Genomic DNA, 20,464 nt, shown 5'->3' with positions numbered 1-20,464 from the left:
TGTTTCTTGAATGAGGAAACCTTCACCATCTGTTACGTCAAGAAACCTAATGGTTACAATGTGTATACTATCTCTCTGAGGGATTTTAGAGCTTGTGACTCTCCAAAAGACTGCAAATGAAAGTATTTATTTCTTTCCACTTTATTCTTTCTTATAATATCTAATCAGTAACTAACATTTTGTAACTAAGTAATTAACTAAATCCTAAAAAAGATACCCTATCACTGCTCCCCCTCCCTAAACAAAAAAGACATCAATCTTATCCTCAAATATGTGAACTTATAACTAGATATTTACAAAACAGTTATTCTTGAATCCCAAATTTTAAAAACCAATTCCTCTTGCTTCTTCATCCAAAAGTCCCACTCCAAGGCTCTATATTTAATCTCTCTTAACAAAGCCCGTGATATGGAACCAATGTTGGCTCCACCACTGTTTGTGCAAAGTGCCATCACTGCTAGTGGGTACTGCTCAGATATCTGTATTGGAACCAGGAGTCACAGATTCTCTCAAAACTCACAAATCCGCTGGATTTCTGCCCAAGATTGGCCACCCATTGTCCACTTGCATGCAAAAGGGAAGTGTAAGAAGCAAAATCATTCATATGCCTTCACCTAATAGCATAACCCGTTGAAAATATTATATTAATCAATTTATATTTCCCAGGGCCACGTCATGTGAGCCCTCGTGGCAAGCTTGGTCAACGCACATGTGGACATGCCCACATTATCTTGTACTGAAAGCTAGTGATGGTTCGTGACATGATCCAACAACCAAAATCAAAAGTAACAACACAAAATGAAAGAAAAATGACCAAAGATCCACAATTTTACCAGAAACCAGCAGCAGCAGCAAGTTCACTAATTTCTGTATTAATAAAAGTATTTGAATGTAATATCTAGGAGGAAATATATTTTGAAGAAACCTGATAAATTTGCAATATAGGATGTAAGATTTTGGTTTTACAAAAGTTTCAAATATGATTGAACACTTCAAACTAAAAAATTTGAAAAAAGTACCCTAAACCAGCGGTATGTTGAATCACCCTCTTCACCACCCCAATACTTCTTTTCAACGTTTAGCATTGTTCCTTCAACAGCATTTCCAATTATGCATAAAGAAAGTAGTCTTGGGCTTCCTGATCAACAACAAACAACCTCACTATAAGAATCAAAATATAGAGCAAGCAAATCAATCTCCAGACACAGCAGAAAGCAAAATAAACAATGTAAGTCAAGCATAACATTGTTGAACACTTACAATGATGTTGGTGAAAAAAGCACCAACACTTCGCTATTGTTGGTCGATTCAGCATAATATTTAGTCATGTATAATTTCCCCACAATAAAACTTTAATCTCATTTTGAATGAAATGTTAAACACAATACAGACCTTGTAGAAGAGATCTTTTGGTTGGGTTAAAAGCTAGTTGTGTAAGGTTCCAGCTAACAGTTTCCTTCTTGGAAAGAATGATAATAATATTGGAAACCTGGTGTTTGATTAAGGGTTTTGAGGTTATTTCCAAAGCCTCTGTTAACAGTTTGGCAATAATCTTGTTTCCAGAAACCAAAGCTAACCATAGGTTTCAAATTTCATGACTTAGTTTGTGGTTTTGTTGTTTTGCAATTTCCAGCGATTTGTTGTTTTACAAAATTGACCGAAAGAATCAAATATTAAGTAGTATAAACAATCATTCCATACCATTTATAGAAATTCCCCATACAAAAACTACAGTTCATGCAATAAAAACAAAAATAGATTATCTAAAAACCTCATTTTCAAGTAAAATATCAAAATTAAAATATGTCTAACAATCTATTTCATAAATATCAAATATACAGATATCTAAACTATAACCAATTAATTTACTTTATTACAAGCACTTTTTTGTATAATTGCTTTAATGAAAATTATATGAAATAGAAATCAAATGCTTGCTTAAAAAACTCAATAGTTCCATGTCATTACTAAAAGATGTCTAAATTTCACAAAAATAAACCAACTTCTTCATTTATTCTCCCATATAGATCCATAAAGATGTTACCAGGGCGAATACGCTCCTGTCCCATGCAAATTCGTAGGTCACCCACAACACCATCATCACGAACTGGAGTACACTGGAATGAAATGAATTTTCCAATTGCTTCTTTAGTAATACAATACTGCAAACCTGTAACACCTGGTATCGACGAACCCACATCACCTTCAACCTGCTCATTCCAAAAGATATTTTATATTGAGAACGAAGGTATAGATATAGATAGACTGTTCTCGCTCAGAGAGAGAGATGAAAAGGTGTTCTGTTATTCTGTTGAGTGTGAGTTATAGAGAAATCATTTAACCTATGTTTGGAAGAGAGACTGAGATTGAGACACAGAGACTAGGAGACATAAACTGAAACTAAATTAAGTTTCTGTATTATGTTTAGTGTAAAATATACAGGACTAAGTTATGTCTTAGTATTCTATTTGGTGCAAAATAAATATGGATATAAAATAAGAATATTAACTAAAATATCCTTAGTTATTAAAGAAAATGTTGTTAAAATTTCAATCTCCGTCACCAGATATTTCAGTCCGTTATGTCTCCACTTTCTGGAGGTACTGAAACGACCGAAATTTTGTGTCCCGAGACTGAAATTTTAGTTCATCTCTGGCCATCAAACACAATATTGAGTCCCAGTCCTCCAGTCTCAGTTCCAATCTTTGGAAACAAACACTACCTTATAGAAATGGGGGCTTGCAAAGCAAGATATACTAAACAGTCCTGGGCAGTTGTTAACATAACAATAGAATTTTACTTATAATCTTATTCACGATAGCATTTTTTTCTATCAAAACAAAAATACAAGTTGTCTAATATTATCACTTGATTCAAGGAAGAATGCTGTGAGCTTTTACGTTAGCAATCTATTTTGTTAAATGAAGCTCAGCATGTTGTAACTATGACAGGATTGCATACCTCATGAAGATACCAATTATATATACTTTTCCCTTCATGACCTCCAACATATCCATATGAAGCTGTCAATATTCCACCTTCACTATAATCTCCAATAATAGACAAGAAATTCAAGCTTGGAGGTAGAGCTGTGAAAATTGTAGGAAGTTGTAAGATACAAGCTGGTTTAATTTCAAGAAGTAGAGATGATATTCTAGGAAATACATTATATGAAACATATGGTATTTATATTCTTGATAGTTTATGACAGAACAAAAACAAAGGAGGAGGGATAAGGGATGTAGAAACTCACTCTCAACTGCTCTATCAGATATTACAAATGCTGGTTCACCATAATCACCATCAGGAGTCATTGGTGTATATTTTGCAACAATGTAACAGCCAACAGCTCCAAGTGGTATGCGGAATGCCTGAACCAGTCAAAATCCAACAAGGAATTACAATGATATTATGCGTAAAAAAATCACACCTTGCTTTTCACGAATCATTATGTAATGATATAAAGCACAAAACAACTCACCTTTGCTATTTTGGAAGAACTTAAGGCCTCAAGACTGTTTTCATCCAAAGTTGAAGAATATGTCTTAAACCACTGAACTCTGCTAGATCCTTCAGTTCCTCCAGTAACAATACCAGTTGCAGTTACCTTGCTATTCTCTCGTAGGTCACCAATTATTTTGACATTGGTTACTTTTGGTGGTGCTGAAATTCAGATAGAAGCATCACAAGAAAAATCAAAGATAATATGTTGATTGTTAATGTGATTAGCAGCATTTGGTAAAAGAATCATCATCTTCAGATATCTCACATATTACTAGAAGAACTGAGAAGAATTACATACATTGGTTCACATATATGCAACAATAAAGCATTTAAAAGAATAAAAAATGCTTAATCAATGGTTACTTTTAAATTTGTAAGTATTCATAAATTTATACATATTTACATGCATTGCTGTTAGGATGCCTAATCCTCTACTCAACTCTTTTTTTTCTCTTCAATATAAATTTCTTTTGATATTAAAATGCAAACTTCGGCAAATAAAAAACAAATTTTATTTTCAAAACGCATAGGGTAAAAGTTAGAACCATTTCCCGGAACATTACACACTTGGGGGTGATCAATTAAAAGAATGAAAAGGGGCAGAAAAAGTTACTATAGAATCCTTTGTGAAACCTAACCATGCAATACACAGATCAAAAGATGACTAACTCCATCCCCTCATGGAATAACCTCCTATAATATTGCCCTTGAAGAAAACAGTCAAAATCCGATCCAATCCACCCAAAAGCTCAATTTATCGGCAGGTGGGTGACCACATGCGTGCGGGGTTGGACAGGGTTGAGGAATGTTTGATATCTCCAATCTAAATAGATGGGCCCACAAATGGTTGTGTGAGCGTGTGTGCGTGTGTGTGTGTGTGTTTGTATGTGTGTGTGAACAATAAGAAATGACATATCAAATCATTTCAAAGTTAAATGGCACTGGCTACTGTTAAGAGTATATCCAATAATGGTGAAGCAGAAAACAGAAGAAACAGGGCGGAGGGGACAATGTAGAGTGTTACTGAGGTACCTTGTTTGACAACAGGCGACCTTGCTGACAAAGATTTTCCTTCCTGACCTGAGAAAATATACCAATGAAGAGTTAAATATTTACATTACATGTATATACTTAAAGAGCAGCTGGTACACAAGCATCCCACAATAGCACAGAATCCGGGAAAGGGCCGCACCCAAAGGGTGTATTATAGACAGCCTAACCTGATAATTACATCAGTGGCTGATTTCACAACTTAAACCCATGACCTTGAGGTCACATGGAGACAACTCACGGTTGTTCCAAGGCTCCCCTTCACATTATATGTATATAATTAATAAAATCACAGAAAATCTAGAAACCAACCTTCAAAATTAATCGGTATGTATACAAAAGCCAAACATTGACCAACATCCTCTTTGGCCAAGGTATATTCAGAAGTACCAGCTGACACTAACAAAAAGTCACTGCCCAAGTTTACCACAACGAATAACAGAAAAATTAGTAAAACAAAACACGAGAGAAAGGAGCGTGAATCCTATGAGGCATAATAAAATGAATACTCACCCTGCACTCTTGTTCTCCCGTAACCATTCAAACTTGCTGGGACCCTCCCTCCCTCCAAAATAATCACCAACTCCTTTAATGGTATTTCCTTCAACAACATCTCCAACTATTCTAACATTACTAACTGAAGGAGGAGCTGCAACGTGAAAGGGAAAAATGACAAACAAACCTCAGATAGTACCATGGAAAGTAGTTCAGCAAAATTGGTCCCTCCAAGATAACAGTTTGCAGCTTCGAAACCAAGAGATATTTCCAATTTTAATCTCATGACAATAGATTAACCCTTTCTTTACAGTAATAATTTCCAAATAGAATCATTTCGTTAATTATAAGCCATTTATATCCAATATATACTTTCACTTCATGTTCATCTACATATTCCTAATAACAGAGGACACATTAGTACCTAAAAAAGAATTATCACAAGGAAATTAAAAATTCAATTAAAGAAAGTTCCCTATTCAAATGTGCCACCAAGCATGCTTTTTGCTGATGGAATAGTCCTAGTTCAAGAGTTGAGCAAATATATAAATGTAAAGTTTCAGAACAGAAAACAATCTTGAGACCATATTTTCAATTAGGTGAATGTTAGAAAAGGTTAAAAACAGAGAAAAAGTGACGGTTAGCAAAATAGGGTGTATCTTTAACATGGTGGTCAAAAATGGAGAACATACCACAACATTGGGTTCCTCAGAAATCAAGACAGAATCGTATAATATCAAAGATTATCAAATATGATCTCTTGGGATTAGCACTGATATATATCATTATTTCCTTATTAGTATTACGATTTTACCATTATTATAAAAAGATGGTAGTATTCCTCTCATGTAAGTCACATCACGTACACATCACATAAGAATAATATATTCTTTCTCCCATCCTGTAAGCTACTATTTACTCTTATTTTCCTGGTTAATCACGGACTTTAACAGTGATTAAGCATCTAGCTGTATGCATCTTATAGACATGAAGGAACAATTAAAAAAATGTAAACAACAGGATTCAAGCTACGTTAATAAAACAGAGCAGTGTTATGAGTGTCAACTGTACGCGATTGAATATTTGGCAACAAAGCCAGAAAACATGAAAACATTATGTTTAATTAGTACACACGTTAGATATGAGAGGAATAATAATGAATGTAGACAAGAAGCTAAAATAGCAACTATTGTGTGAAGGACATGCAAAAAAAACACTTGTGAATAGTAAGAAGATCTCATCAAATTCAGTGTCATCAAACAATTTAAGTCAAAGAATGATCAAGAATAGTGGTAAACAAAAATCATTAAAGACTCAAAGTTAAATAACCTGTTCGATAAACATGATTTGCACTAAAACACTATCATTTTATCTACGTAGCCCATTCCATTTAACGGAAAAAGACATGTACATACTCCTATCCAACTGCAAGCAAATCTCGGGGATTATAGATCTTTCACGGTATGCAAACTAAAATTGAAGCATAGGGCAATCAAACCCTTCTCTTATAATGTGTGAAATGTCATAAAGAAATGGCCCCATGGTTATCCAGCAGAGTATATCATGCTAACCATCGCATGGAACATTTATTTCAGCATGTCACTCTAACAGCCTTCAATGCATTTTTCCTATTTATATCTATTCAAATAGCCATTTTTACCACCTTCAAAGTGTTCTCTGATGCCAACCACTACCAACTTATGAGTGTGCCACAGAGCCCATCATTCACCTTAGCACCACTTGCACGATAGGCTCCCCACTGTGCACATCTCCATCCGCTCATCCATGTACCTACACGCAGCACTTCATTTCTCAAGCATCAGGTTACATGATCCTTTTGGCAACACATGGCGACACATCGCTGAAATCACCCTATTCTCCACATTGTAAATATGCCATGCTGCTCACATCCAAACACTACTTGAATGCACCAGTTTTCATGTTTCCGTTTTTTACCCTTTCAATGACCCATGTTTGTTGATCCTTTTCCAACAATCGCTGAAGATTCCCTGATGATTGAGCCAACTAATCTTTGCACCATGGTAGCCACTTTGGTTTGTCCATAGTGTTGTCATCTCGTCAAACTTGGCTAACCATGTGTGATTTATTATTGTATGTATAGAAAATTTCTGATGCCTTCATTGAGTTTCTTACAACCATCAATCCTAATTCATTCGAATAGTTTAATTTCTATTTGGAAGTACCGATGAGTTTTGCCTCTTCAATTTCTCCAAAGCATTGTTCAAGCTAATGGTAACTCTCACTCCAGCTACCTTCGTATACCCTTTTACGATCGTATTCAACGTTGAATTAAATTCATTTCCACTTTTCTCTTAATTATTTATTTCCTTTTACCGGGTACCAAGTAAATCAACATGGCATTGAATTATTATCACCCTCAATGATTTTCTTGCTGCGGTTTCTTCTTTTTGGATTATCCTTTCTTTTGCCATCTACCAAAAACACTTCCCATTTATCACACATTTTCTCATAATTCTTTTCTTTCTTTGATATTTCGTTTTAAACTTTCTAAAATAATTCTTCCAAAACCACTTTTTTGAAAGCATATTATGGCTCCATTATGGTTCACTGCCAATCTATTCATCATGCTGGCAAATCCAGCATTTTTTCTGCCTTGTACCAATTTGTTAATCTTGTCCCCAGACTTGTTTCTTCACTGCTTCAATCATAAATATTTAGTTCAAGATTCTCCCATGAGTTGGTAGTTCTTCACTGCCTGAAGTGCACTCTCTATTTAGCCACTGCATTCTCTGTTTTCAAGTGGATTCCCTGCGGTGTGGTAAGTGATTTCCCACACTTGGTAATCTCCATCTCGGTTGTCTTTTCTTTATCTCAAGGCAGTGCCCATCTTAACCTTTTCCAATTTGGTTTGTGATATATCTCTGCTTTCACAACGACTTAGCTTCCACCTTTCTGGATCTAATTTTGGCTTCCATTGCCATATATCTCTGCTTTCACAATGAGTTGGCTTCCACCTTTGTGGATCTAATTTTGGCTTCCATTGCCAATCTCTATTCCCATTCCTACATTGAAGTGCAATGTTTGACTGATTTGTATGCTGGGGAGTTAACTCATTTCACATTCGTATTCTCCATTGGTTGGAATGAAGGCCTTTGTGACTCGGTTTTTCCTTCCTTTTTTAGATTCTAGTTCACTGTATTTTTCACATCTCGTTGTGGTGTACACTCGTCCATCTCATGCTGGACATGCTAAAGTACACATTCTCCAACTTATGAAGAGAAGTCGGAGGATATTATTGTAATTAGGATTAGCAAGAAGGTTATGATAGTTAGTTACATGTCTAACACAATATAAGTCATGTAATAGACTAATTGTAATCATCATTTTCATTTGAGAAATTTATTTCCACTTATTTAAATATTTTCCTTCAAATATTTATTTCCTTTTTCATGGTGGCATGAAATTCAACAGAAGTTATTTTATATCCTTAAAGCTTAAGTGTAGCAAGCTTAAAACTTAGTAAGCTTTACCTTGTAGAGAGGTGCAACAAATAAAGAGAATATCCCATTATATCTCTATCATATCTCAAAATATCAAATATCTCTAATGATTGATTATGTTATTTTATGATTATTTCCTCCTTTAACGAGGATTATGGCAAATAGCTTGTATTTCTACAACACCACATAATATAATAGCAACATATTTCATATTACTCAAGACTTTCTATTCTTCCTCTCCTAACTAAAAAAACCCATCGTCTCAACAGTCTCCACAACCTTTTGTGGCACTAGAATCCTCTTTACCCCAACCATAGCTTCTCCAAACCACAATCACCAGCCTCCTCTAGACAAGTTTTCTCACAAATGCTACCAAGCATGATTCAAAAGAAGCTCAAACATAAAGATAAAGATGATAAAATTTAATACATACCGGCTTTTATAAAATCTGTATATTTATATTGAGGCTCTCCTTTAGCACCTTCCTCTGTTACTGGTGTGTACATGAAAACCAAACTTGAATCAACGTCATCTAAGGTAAGCTGATACTCTTCATCTTCTGCCCCAGCAATGACTACAGGACTGCTGTTCCATTTCCTCCGCAGCCAACTATATTAAGGAAAGGTAACAAAAGACATGGCGGAGTTGTATTACACAACTTTCTCAACAGAACATATATTTCATCATTTACACAGATGCAGACCAACACATGGAACCTGAAATGCAAGTACAGATGTAGAGAATGCCATCTCACCTAGCAACACCTTTTCCTGGAGTCCCACCACACCATGCAACCTTCGCATAGCCCTTGATGATACTTCCCTCTACTAGTTCTCCATGAACTTCAAGTGTTACAACCTTTGGAATTCCACTTCCTTGTGAAAAGTAAAAGCATAGAATAAGAAATGCATGAGAAATATACATGCTAAAAAATTGCTACAGAACATCAATATAGAAAGAAATCATACAGCTCCTTTTTCTTTTGCCAGAAAGAAACAAAACAGGTAAGCAGACATATAGTTATCGACAGCACCAAATAGCAGCACTATTGAGGCAAAAGGTTGTGTTTTAGAGTTGAGCATCCAAAACTTTATCTTCTTTTGTCATTTGGCACCAGTGTTTTAAAATAGCGGCCATGGCGGCGCCATGGCGGAATGGCGTGGCGGGATTTGACCTCGCCGCCATATGTAGGCCACCGCAACGTGCTTATCACGGCGGGGCAAAAGGCGCCGCAATTGCGGTGGCGCCATGGCGGTCCGCCATTGAGAATGGCGAAAATGGCGGGTTTTTTCGGGTTTTTTAAAAAATTTCGAGGGTGATTGGGTAATTTTGCAAAACCCTAAATGAAAGAGTAACCCACGTTCAGCCGCCGCAGTTCAAAAACAAGCCTTCCTCTCTGAACGTCCAAAACGGCTCTATCTCTCTGTTCTCTTTCTCTCTGTTCTCTTTCTCTCTTCTCTCTGCCTCCAATCACAGCCGATCTTAGCCACTGCCCGTCGCCGTCCGTCGCCGCCACCTGTTGCCGTTCGTCGCCGACCGTCACTGCTGGTGGTCACTGCCACTCATCACCACAATTCCCTCTTTTTTCTGGTTTGTAGAAGTTACCGTTCCCTTTTTTTTTTCATTCAGTTCACTCACTTCCCTGTCTCCTTCTCCTTCTCTTCCCTCATAAACCTCTCTTCCTTCAATTTTTTTTCCTTTCAGCTCAGTTCATCATGTCAACTTCTAGACCAGCCCGTAATTCTGATGCCCCTGCCTCTACCCCTGTCCCTGCCCCTGCCCCTGCCTCTGCCTCTGCTGGCCATGTTGCTGGAACTGCTGCTCGTCCTGCAGCTGCTGTCCGTGCCACTAGGATTGATCCAGGGTGGAAATATGTTACTGCTGTAGAAGAGGGAAATACCAAGTGGGTCTAAGGCTTCAAAAAAAGGAAAAGGAAAAGCAGTAATTGTGGAAGAGGAAGAACCAGAATTTGAAGATGAAGAAGATTCAGAAAATGAAGAAGAACAAGAAGAGGAGATTCAATTCAATGATACTGATTCAGAGGATAATGAGGGGGTAGAGGGACACGATAATAATCGTGTTAATTTGGATGAATTTGATGAGAGCTAGAATGTAGATGGTTTATAGTTTTTATGTTTTATGTCTTCTATTTTATGGCTTGCTTATGACTTTTGAGTTATGATTTGAACTTGATGTTATATTTATTTGCTAAATTTGCTACTATATTTGCTATATTAATTAGATGTTTTATGACTAGAAAGTTGCTTATATAGATAGATTTTATAGTTTATTATATTTGCAATTTTTCTGCATGTTTTTTTTTGTACATATATGTGTATTTTAGGTAATCCGCCATTTCCACCATTTTCCGCAACGCTATCCGCTATAACTTTATGGCGGATTTTTGGCTCACCGCCATGAGCCGCCATCTGCAATCAAAAACTATGTTTGGCACAAATAAAGGCAATGTCACAGCATTGCATCTATGGTGCCCCTCCATTGCTTTAAACCCTTCTCTTTTTTCATTTTGCTTGCAAAATTCTCTATTTGTCCTCACTTCTAGTTTGCCATACTAACAAAAGGGGGTGTTTCTAGTTTTCCCCTCACAATAGCTCACCTTCAAGCAACAACACAATAATTCAGGTTTGGAGGAGCTCATCCGTTCCCCAAAAGCAAAGTTACTTATGTTCATGCTTACACAAACCAACTTCACAAAGACAGCTAGGATATCCCACAATTCTCTCCTGACAAAGGCTATTCTATAGAGGACATGTTAATAACTATCTGTAAGGATATAAGACAGGTCTACCTCGTGAAACTGGAGGAGAGACGGCAAATATAGAAGGATACTCTGTCTCGCCTAAACAGGGAGTGCATTCCACTTTCAGAATTTTACCAATGTCATCATGCTTTGGCCAGTAAATCTGGTAATCAAACACTTTATTGAGCAAATATATTTACAATAACAAAAAGAGGGTAAAACATAAACAATTTAAGGTAAATGTAGTCAACTCATTACCTCACCAGTAGCATCTGGAATAGAAACAAAATTTGAAAGTGTTTTGTCACCAGAAAACCATTGATATTTTAAGACTAATGGAGAGTCCACACTCACTGCACCATCAGGAATAACCGTGAAATGACAGTGACACACATCTTCTTCCGACGGTTTATCAATGGAGGCTTCTTTGAGGAGGAACCCAGGAGGGATATGATCTTTCCATTTCTCTGCTAGAAAACGGAAAGTTGACTCTGCAGCTTGCTCAGGGCGACCAAACTCCCAACCATCTCTGATACAAAATGCTGTTTGTGCAGGATATCGTTTGGCTAATGCCATTTCCTCACGAGAAAGATCTGCAAAACTTCTTCAACTTATATTAATTCGTAGAATAACTCACAGACAACAGTAGATAACACATACATTGGGTAATATTATTTCAGGGAATAAGAATCAAGAAGTTTAAACAATCAATTCCAGTCCTAACAACAGTAGATGATAAAGGGTAATGAAAAAGTTACCACCCATACCTCTATCGTTATATTTTTTCAAAGTGGGCCCAACTAGCAATATCGAAGCAGCTTCTAAATGAGGCATCTTAAGTATAGGATTCTCCTCCACACGCAAATGCTACGATACAACAAAATCATTGGAAGTAACCAATCAATTCACATTTTTACTATGCATTCATGTAGTAATTTTCACTGATCGCAATCTCTAACATTGGATGTTGAAAATACTTGTATTACACAATTTACAAGTGCAGCCAATGATTTAAAAGTTTCAAACCAGGCACACGTGCACCAAATGTTTCTAACAGGACCACATAATGACTGACTGTCATATTACTCAACTTTTTCCTTTACGGGAAAATATTCAACTGCATTTATAAATTAAGTCAAACATCCATCGAGAGTATTTCTAATATTACGGGGGAGGAGGAGAAAGTTAAAGGAAGGGGGGGGGGGACGAAATACCATTAACACCAAGCGAAGAATACCAAAAGCAAAGGAAAGGAAAAGCGATCCTCCTAATAGATCCAAAACAGAACAAATTAATGAAGTGTAGCTTAGCTTTCTAATTGGCACACGTTTGAGAAGGAAAGTCCTCTAACAAATCAATGAACTTTGCACCAAATTGAGGTCTATAAGGCTCTGAGATATAACAGAAGGTAAAAGAGAATTGAGGTAGAATCAGTATAGAAATTTAGTAGGAATTAGTAGAAGATAATAGAAATAGAAGAAAAAACAGAATCACTGAAAAGAGAGTATTAGTATGATAGTTCCCCAATTAGTGAAGAATTCTATTATGTAAGTGTGTATGGGCATATAAGAAATAACCACAATGATATTTGGCATTCGAGAGGCCAATTTCCCCCTCAATTCTCACTCTACTTTTTACCTACCCTCCTCCTCCCTTTTCTATTTATATACTCCTCTCGCCTCCAACAACTCCCTAAAACTCACTTCCCCCAAAAACTCCCTTCAAAATGTTGTTCTTCAATGCCTGAAAAGTAGATGAACCATTCGTGAGATCAAAAGGCATTACTAAGAATCATATTGCCCCTCATGGGTCTTAAATGCTGTTTTCAGAATATACTCCTGCTGCATGCAGATTTGGTGGTAACTGGACTTCTAATCAAGCTTCGAAAATACCGCAGCCCCAACAACATCCAATAACTCATCTATAATCAGAATTGGAAATTTATTAGGTACTATAATGTTATTTAGCACCCGATAATAATCCACACAAAACCGCCACCCACCGTCCTTCTTAACCAAAATAACAGGACTAAAGAAAGGGCTCGTGCTAGGCAGAATGATATCAATTTGCAAAATCTCGGCCAAAATCATCTAAATTGCAGACTTTTAGCCATCCAACCAGAGCACCTAACACCACCTCAGGCTGACTCAATTCCATAAGTGCAGTAGGTTCCACTAAGAGTGCATTGAACTCCAATGAAGTCTGTTCAATTTTGCCTTTCCATCATCACAGCTCTATAGGTTTCCTCTCTTTTAACTTCAACAAATACTTCCCCAATTGAGGGTAGGATTGCTCGTCCAATAACTTTACCATGAACATCATCTAGCTCCACATTGAGTCCTGCAAGAAATTGAAACATCCTCACTTATTCCACTGCTTGTTAGTGATGTTTAGCATCAACAGTTGAATTCTACTTGTAGGTATCGAAGTGGTAAGGATCCTTGCCACACCCACTTCATTCTATGGAAATATTTGGTGACACTATCACCCCTTGTCGAATGTCTCTAACTTGGAGAGTGAGACGATAAATCCAGGATTTATTCCCAAAATCATATTTAATCTCCTTTACAATATTCCACAATTCCTTGGAGGTCGTATAATACATATAGTTACGGCTGATATCTTCCTCCACTGAGTTCACCAGTCATGTCGCCACTCGCCACCATGGAATTTTCGGTATCATACACATTATATTGCCTGTCAAAGACACCAGGCTAGCTTCACTCCTCAGTGAGGTATCCAATCTTCCCTCTTCGATGAATGTACATCTAAACTGATTGGAATCACATATGGTAGTTCGACCAATTGAATCACAATGTGGTGATCTGAATTAAATGGGAGTCACCACCAACCAATACCCGTTGCTCATATTTTGAATCAAATAGAGTGGGAGTGGCAGTCTCCGTCTATCCATAATTAATGGTTAAGGAACTGTTAGCCATGGCTATAAATCAAAGGCATAGTGCAAAGTCTTGCTCTAATACCACCTTGAAGTGTTTGAATATTGTGTTATGTCAAATGTGCAGAAAATCATCCTCTTTAGAGAGGGATTACAGAAATAGAAACAACTAGAAAACAAGAAAATACTAGTCTAAAATAAAAAGAAAGATTTCTAATTCTAATCATAAAACTTCCTAAAATAAGCTAAGCTAAAAAGGAAAGAATATCACAACAAATCATATTTAGGAAACAATTCATTAAACAAATCAAGGAATCTGATTAGATTTGATGTCCTTGACATCCAGTTGACAATTAGTATTGATCCAATTAAGAACTGCAATCCAAGTAAGAGATTTGACCGTGGAGAGAGATTTAAATTTGCAAACAAGTTTATCGATGTTTATTGTTGGTTTTCAACAAGGATTGGATTACTCTTTTGACATCCCTTTGTTCATTGCAAATGGTCAACACTTAACAGTTCCATTATAATTGATAGACATCAGCATGCTTTGTTCCAAATTTTATCCTTAAGAAGAGGGGAAGGAGGGACAACCAATCACACCAAACGGTAAAATAGAAAGAACCCAAGCATCACACCCACAAACTATACATTTTCCCTGGTTGATTTTCTTAGAAAACCAATAGTTCATTTCATCACAACAATACAAAAACTAAAAGTATAATCCATATTCTAATATTCTATTGTCTATGACTCCATTCCATATACATTGAGAGGATGACATTTCACACAATAAATAAGAACTTTGTCAAACAATATGACTAATTCATACACACAATGCATGATATGCTTAAGCCATGTTATACTAACCTCAAGAACAGGTAAATATGGGAAACCCTTAAGAGTGGAAATTCTGTTTTTGCTGGCAGCTAAGACCTGCACCAAAGTCCAAATACATAGATTAATATATAATCCAATGTGTGTGTATATATATAAGCCAATATATTGTCACAACTGAATGAAACAAAACAACCTGCAGTCGAGGTTGACTTGCCATAGTGAGAGATTTCAATTTATTTTGAGCTACTGAGAGGAACTGCAAAAACAGAACAAAATCAGAAAGTTTATAAAACACTTAAGTTGACAAACGAGTTAAGACATAATTAAAATCATGAAGTTTGCAGAATTATTAAAGCTTGCCTCCAAGTTAGGAAGTTGCGGGAGACTTGCCAATGATGTAATTTGATTTCCAGCAAGATAAAGTTGCTGCAGAAAAATTTATCAAGTAACAATTAACATTGTAAAACTTTTTCCAAAAGCAACAATATGACAAACACATTACACATGCATACAAAAATACAAACCCAAGAAAGAAGGCAACACACCTGCAGTACTTTGCAATTCTCAAGAGGCTCAAATCCAGGCCCTCTAAAGTCATTAAAACTCAAATCAAGAACCTGGCAATAAATAATTCTTTTAAGCATTTAGAAGATAACAAAAATTCTCAAACTAAACCTCAAAATCTAAATAAATTACAAATTAAAAGTATACAAAACCTTCACTCTCGTCAATATTTCAACTCCGTCCAATGTAGAAAGGAGATTGTCACGAAGATAAACAAACTGTCCAAAAAAATTAAAAGTTAATCAATAGAACACATTGGGGTACATAAAAGAAATAAACCAAAATTCTACAATTAACACTATGTAGTCCATGAGAGCAAGGCAAAATGGAAAACTTATTTTCTTTTCTGATAAGAGAAAAATATTTTTGAGATGAAGATAAGAATGATGCAAGAAAATGTACCAATAACATAGCATCCCAATCTCCAAACATGTTTGAGAAGTAAAGTCTGCTAAAATGTCATGTCATTTGCACCAAATAGACACCAAAGACCTAGCACTAACCTACAAAACTTGATTTTTGAAATTTATTTTGAAGGTGTGGGAATTGTGCCCTGACTAGAGACTTCGAATAGTTGTATACATATAGCACAATCGTACAAAGATTTGGCCTCCTTTATTTTCAGAAAAACCAAAAACCAACAAAACTAATCCACAAAACTGATGTAAGGTCACAAGGCTTACAGAACAATCACCAAATGTAACAATGTATTCAGTATAAGTTCAACCACATGATAGTAAAAGTGAAAACAGACCTACTTTTGGAAAAACCCAAAGTCTTCCAATTTCCCTAACACCTCAATCTTTATTTCACAATCTTAAAGAACAAAAACCTAAACCTGTTGCCAAATACAATATCAACTAACCAAAATCATCTCACTAGGGCCAACTGTTCAATGTGTCTAAGACCTGTTAGAAAGTGCTTTGCTTCATGTATTCCAGTTGTTCAGTAATTAAGAGAAAAACAAAAACGGACCACCAAGAAAAGTTATGCTTTTTTCACAACTTCTCTTCCTAGCAATTAGCAACTGAACAATTTGCACTACTGTTTCTCAATACAAACTAGAGTGAGCTCAATCATAACAAACAACTTTCATTCTAAATAATTTTGTGTCCATTAAATATCAAGAAAAATGGAAAACACTAATTAATTCATATCTCATCAACTGCTGAACCAAAGCATTGCCATAAGAAAGCATATTTGTCCTTTTTCTCTTTTTGAAAAAAGAATAAGTATACTAATAAGATAGAAAATTACAATGTAGGAGAAGGAGAAGAGATCCTCTATACAAGAACAAATAAAGTAAAGAAGGCTAGCAATGGAGGAAAACATTCCAATCTCACAACATATAAGATGGAAACTCCTCTACACAGACTATGTGCTTTACACCATACAGAGGCTAAGCATCTAATCTATCCCACAAAACATCTCCGTCTGAAAATGTCATGGAAAGTGCAAGAATTGCACTATAACCAAGTATTCCAAATGATAGCATATATAAAGCACTGCCACAAGGATTCAGCTGCCCCCTCTCTTCCCCAACCTTAAACATTGTCAAAAGAATCTAACTTTAGGTTACCAGACATACCCAACACTGACCAAAAATGCCAAACCTTACTCGTACATATAACACTAGAATATGATTGTAAATTTGATTGTCTTTTTCTGGTTAAAATAGTAAGCAAACAACCATTCTCGGAATATATTGACATTTGTCAAGATGAAATCTTGAAAAGAAAAGCAGCTCTACCAATAAAAGTTACAGTTTTCTGCACCTTTTAAGAAGCACAAAAGTGTTCTTTGTAAAATAATCAATTAAGAATGGAATATAAGAGTGATCAACAATAATAAAACCTAAAATGTGCTTTCTATATAGTTCTATCAAATTGTAAAACAAATTCTATCTTTCACAAAAACGTCTAAAAGTAAATAATTTTCTGTATTATCTTATAATATAATTTATCAAAGCATATTCAGGCACACCCTCCTTAGAACACCACCTCTGATAAAAAAAAATAAACAAAAAATAAAAAAATCTGACAAACGTAGCTAATATCTGGCATGAGTTAAGATTTCAACATAGACCATAAAAAAAATCAGAACATATATCATAATCTTAATGAAACAACCAAATGACATATTTACCTCTAAGTTTGAGGACAAGTTTAATCCACTGGCATTCAGACTGCGAACTCTGTGTCCCCTAAGATCCAACCTCTGATAATAAAATATCACAGATGGATCCAGAATTAGATAACACAGTACGAAGACTAGAAAGTTCCATCACAGTATATCACAAAATTATAGGCAGGGAAGAGATTGAAAACAATAGTTCAGCATCAAATATACAAGTGACACACTACAATTAGGCCCCCCCAAGAGATATGGAATCAATTGATGAGACCATTTCACGACATGTATTGGCTCAAGTATGCCAAATATCAACTAACATTTGCAGTTTCATAGAGGTAAAGTATAATGATTCCTAGTGTGACAGTCTAAAAGATTACTGTACAAGCATTAGATTTTTCCAGACACAACAGCAACCATACTTTCATTCACATACATATAATTCTCTCTTTCGTTGCCAATTGCTGCACTTACGCATTAGAGTTAACAGAAATTCATTCACTGAGGAGAATCTAAATACTTGTGATATCACCTAAAAGTATTCAAAAAGACACGAGTCTTACCACATCATCATTGGCCTTATTATCAACCTGTGGAAGAACAATAAATCGTGAATCCCGGGTATCAGGCGTGCCTACTTTCCTCCCAGACAGGCTAGAACTCCTATCAATTGAGGTGGCCGATGAAGATAGAGACCCTGCTCTTGACCCGCTGGAAACCGAAGGCGACCGCACCACTGATGGTGATGAAGCCTGCAAAACCATCCTCCTAGAAGAACCACCATGGCCGCTGCTGGCAGTACTATCCACCAAAGAACGAACACTCGTCGACGAAGAAACCGACAATGCCGGCCTACTCAACGGCTTCTTGACAACATCCGCCTTACTCACTGAAGTCCTCAAACCTAGTCCAACCGGTGATCCCAGTGCAGGCTTCGCCGCAACTCCAGCGCGAGGTGAAGAAGTAACAGAACTTCGCCGGAGCTCCGGCAATGACTTCCGCGTCATTTCGGTGCTGCCCTTGACGCCTGCAGCAGAATCCGCACCGGCTTTCCGTTTTTCATCAGAGATAGACGGCTTCTTCGGCAATCCACCGGTGCTGTTTCGCCTTGGCACGGAAACCGAAGAAACAGAACCGGTGGATGAACTTGATCTCTTAGCCGCCAAAGCCGAAGAACCCGAACCTAAACCTGAACCCGAACCATTTCGAGGTTCCGTTACTCTCTTTCTTGCGGGAACTGAACCGCCAGTGTTCGCGGCAGTTTTCGAAGAAGCTCGTTTCCCTGCTTCCAAAGAGGCCTTTCTTTCAGCAGTTTGGGGATTTTCTGGCTTTACGACTTCGCCTTGATGCTCTGAAGGCTCCTCCATTTATAAACAGCGCTTCTGAGAAATTTTCCACAACTGAAAAATAAAATCAAGAAAAGAAAAACATGGAGAAATGCAGGCTTGTAAGACTTAAAATGAAGCGTTTATAAAGAAATGCAGGCTCCGCAACAAAACGGCAGCGTTTTGGGTAGGATCTAACATCTAAGAAGCACAATGCTTGTTAAGGGTACTATAACTACAGGTGACTAGGTGAGTGAATCGTTTTATTTTTTGTTGTGACCAAACTAGAACATTAGAGATCTAGGATTAGAAGAAGACGCAGGAACTGAAACCGAGGCTGAGTCATAGAAAGAAAAATTAGGAAGAAGAAGAGAAGGAAGACTGGAAGAGAGTGCGTAGTGCGTAGCATAGCCATGGAAAAAGCAGAAAAAGGTTGGGATGGGGGGAGAGAGAAAGAGACAGAGGAGCTGGAACCAGTGAGAGGTGTGAGACGGAGTAAAGAAAAGGGAGGCAAAAACCGAAGAAAGGGGACCCTTATGGGACCCAATGGGGGTAAAGTGGAGTTTTAAAAAATTTTAAAAGCTATCTGTCCATCACACCCGCGAATTGAAGAGCGGGTCTGGGAGACGACATGGGGCAGTGGAAGCTTAAGTTCAATAATTTAGTCTCATAATTAGCGTAAGATATAGGTTCTTTTCTAATTTTCACACATTATAATAAGAAATTTGGTGGAACGTGAAATCAACCCTATTTTATTTTATTTTATTATATTATTCTTTAAAATATTAAATATTACACAATGCTAAGTATAAATATTTTATATTATAAATATAAAACAGACATCATTAAAAAGGAAATTTAAGCGATCTCAATATCACATAAATAAAGATATGCTAGTACTAATAAATTTTACTAAATCTAATAAGAAATTAATTACTATACTTTGAAGTTTGAACAAGTATAGATAGGATTAAACAAATAGAATAAAAATTTTGAATTAGTTTCTAACTATTTTGTTTTGAATAAATGAATTTCTAAAAAGAAATAAAGAAAATGGTTTTTATTCTTTTAGAATAATAGACAAATTAATCTATTATTTTTATAAATATTATATGAATTTAATTTTAGCACATTATTAATATAAAGTGATTTTACACATGCATCTAATCATATAAAATTATATTGACAAAAATAATTTATTTTTATATTAGTCACATAAATAGTCATTTAAAATAATAGATATAATTATATAACTGTATAAAATATTTTATACTGACAGTACATCAAAATTAAATTTATATTATATAATAAAAAAATTAAATTATCTAAAATTTAAAATATTAATTTATTAAGTTTTTATTCCAAAATAGTTTATAAAAAGATCAACATCAATTTAAGATACCATTTTAATGAA

The 20,464-nt window shown here is 36.0% G+C and overlaps 1 protein-coding gene across 2 annotated transcripts in view; it reads right to left on the bottom strand.

Moving 5' to 3' along the window:
* The window catches only part of LOC130967689 (187-kDa microtubule-associated protein AIR9), a 29,542-nt gene extending 10,031 nt beyond the window's left edge, over window positions 1–19,511 (bottom strand). For both annotated transcript variants that reach the window (XM_057892664.1, XM_057892665.1), the window contains exons 1-20: window positions 18,289–19,511; window positions 17,741–17,812; window positions 15,748–15,813; window positions 15,577–15,648; window positions 15,392–15,457; window positions 15,225–15,287; window positions 15,062–15,127; window positions 12,060–12,159; window positions 11,551–11,885; window positions 11,341–11,455; window positions 9,286–9,406; window positions 8,965–9,140; window positions 5,068–5,203; window positions 4,867–4,967; window positions 4,537–4,584; window positions 3,482–3,663; window positions 3,254–3,371; window positions 2,962–3,089; window positions 2,045–2,210; window positions 1,020–1,138 (exon numbers count right to left, since the gene is read on the bottom strand). In XM_057892664.1, the coding sequence (XP_057748647.1) occupies window positions 1,020–1,138; window positions 2,045–2,210; window positions 2,962–3,089; window positions 3,254–3,371; window positions 3,482–3,663; window positions 4,537–4,584; window positions 4,867–4,967; window positions 5,068–5,203; window positions 8,965–9,140; window positions 9,286–9,406; window positions 11,341–11,455; window positions 11,551–11,885; window positions 12,060–12,159; window positions 15,062–15,127; window positions 15,225–15,287; window positions 15,392–15,457; window positions 15,577–15,648; window positions 15,748–15,813; window positions 17,741–17,812; window positions 18,289–19,092 (3,054 nt within the window). In that variant the 5' untranslated portion in view covers window positions 19,093–19,511. The remainder of the gene's footprint in view (window positions 1–1,019; window positions 1,139–2,044; window positions 2,211–2,961; window positions 3,090–3,253; window positions 3,372–3,481; window positions 3,664–4,536; window positions 4,585–4,866; window positions 4,968–5,067; window positions 5,204–8,964; window positions 9,141–9,285; window positions 9,407–11,340; window positions 11,456–11,550; window positions 11,886–12,059; window positions 12,160–15,061; window positions 15,128–15,224; window positions 15,288–15,391; window positions 15,458–15,576; window positions 15,649–15,747; window positions 15,814–17,740; window positions 17,813–18,288) is intronic.
* Window positions 19,512–20,464: the final 953 nt, after the last annotated feature.

This window comes from Arachis stenosperma, chromosome 3 (genome assembly GCF_014773155.1).
Source record: "Arachis stenosperma cultivar V10309 chromosome 3, arast.V10309.gnm1.PFL2, whole genome shotgun sequence".
Taxonomy (NCBI): domain Eukaryota; kingdom Viridiplantae; phylum Streptophyta; class Magnoliopsida; order Fabales; family Fabaceae; genus Arachis; species Arachis stenosperma.
This window is presented reverse-complemented; position numbering and strand designations above follow the sequence as displayed.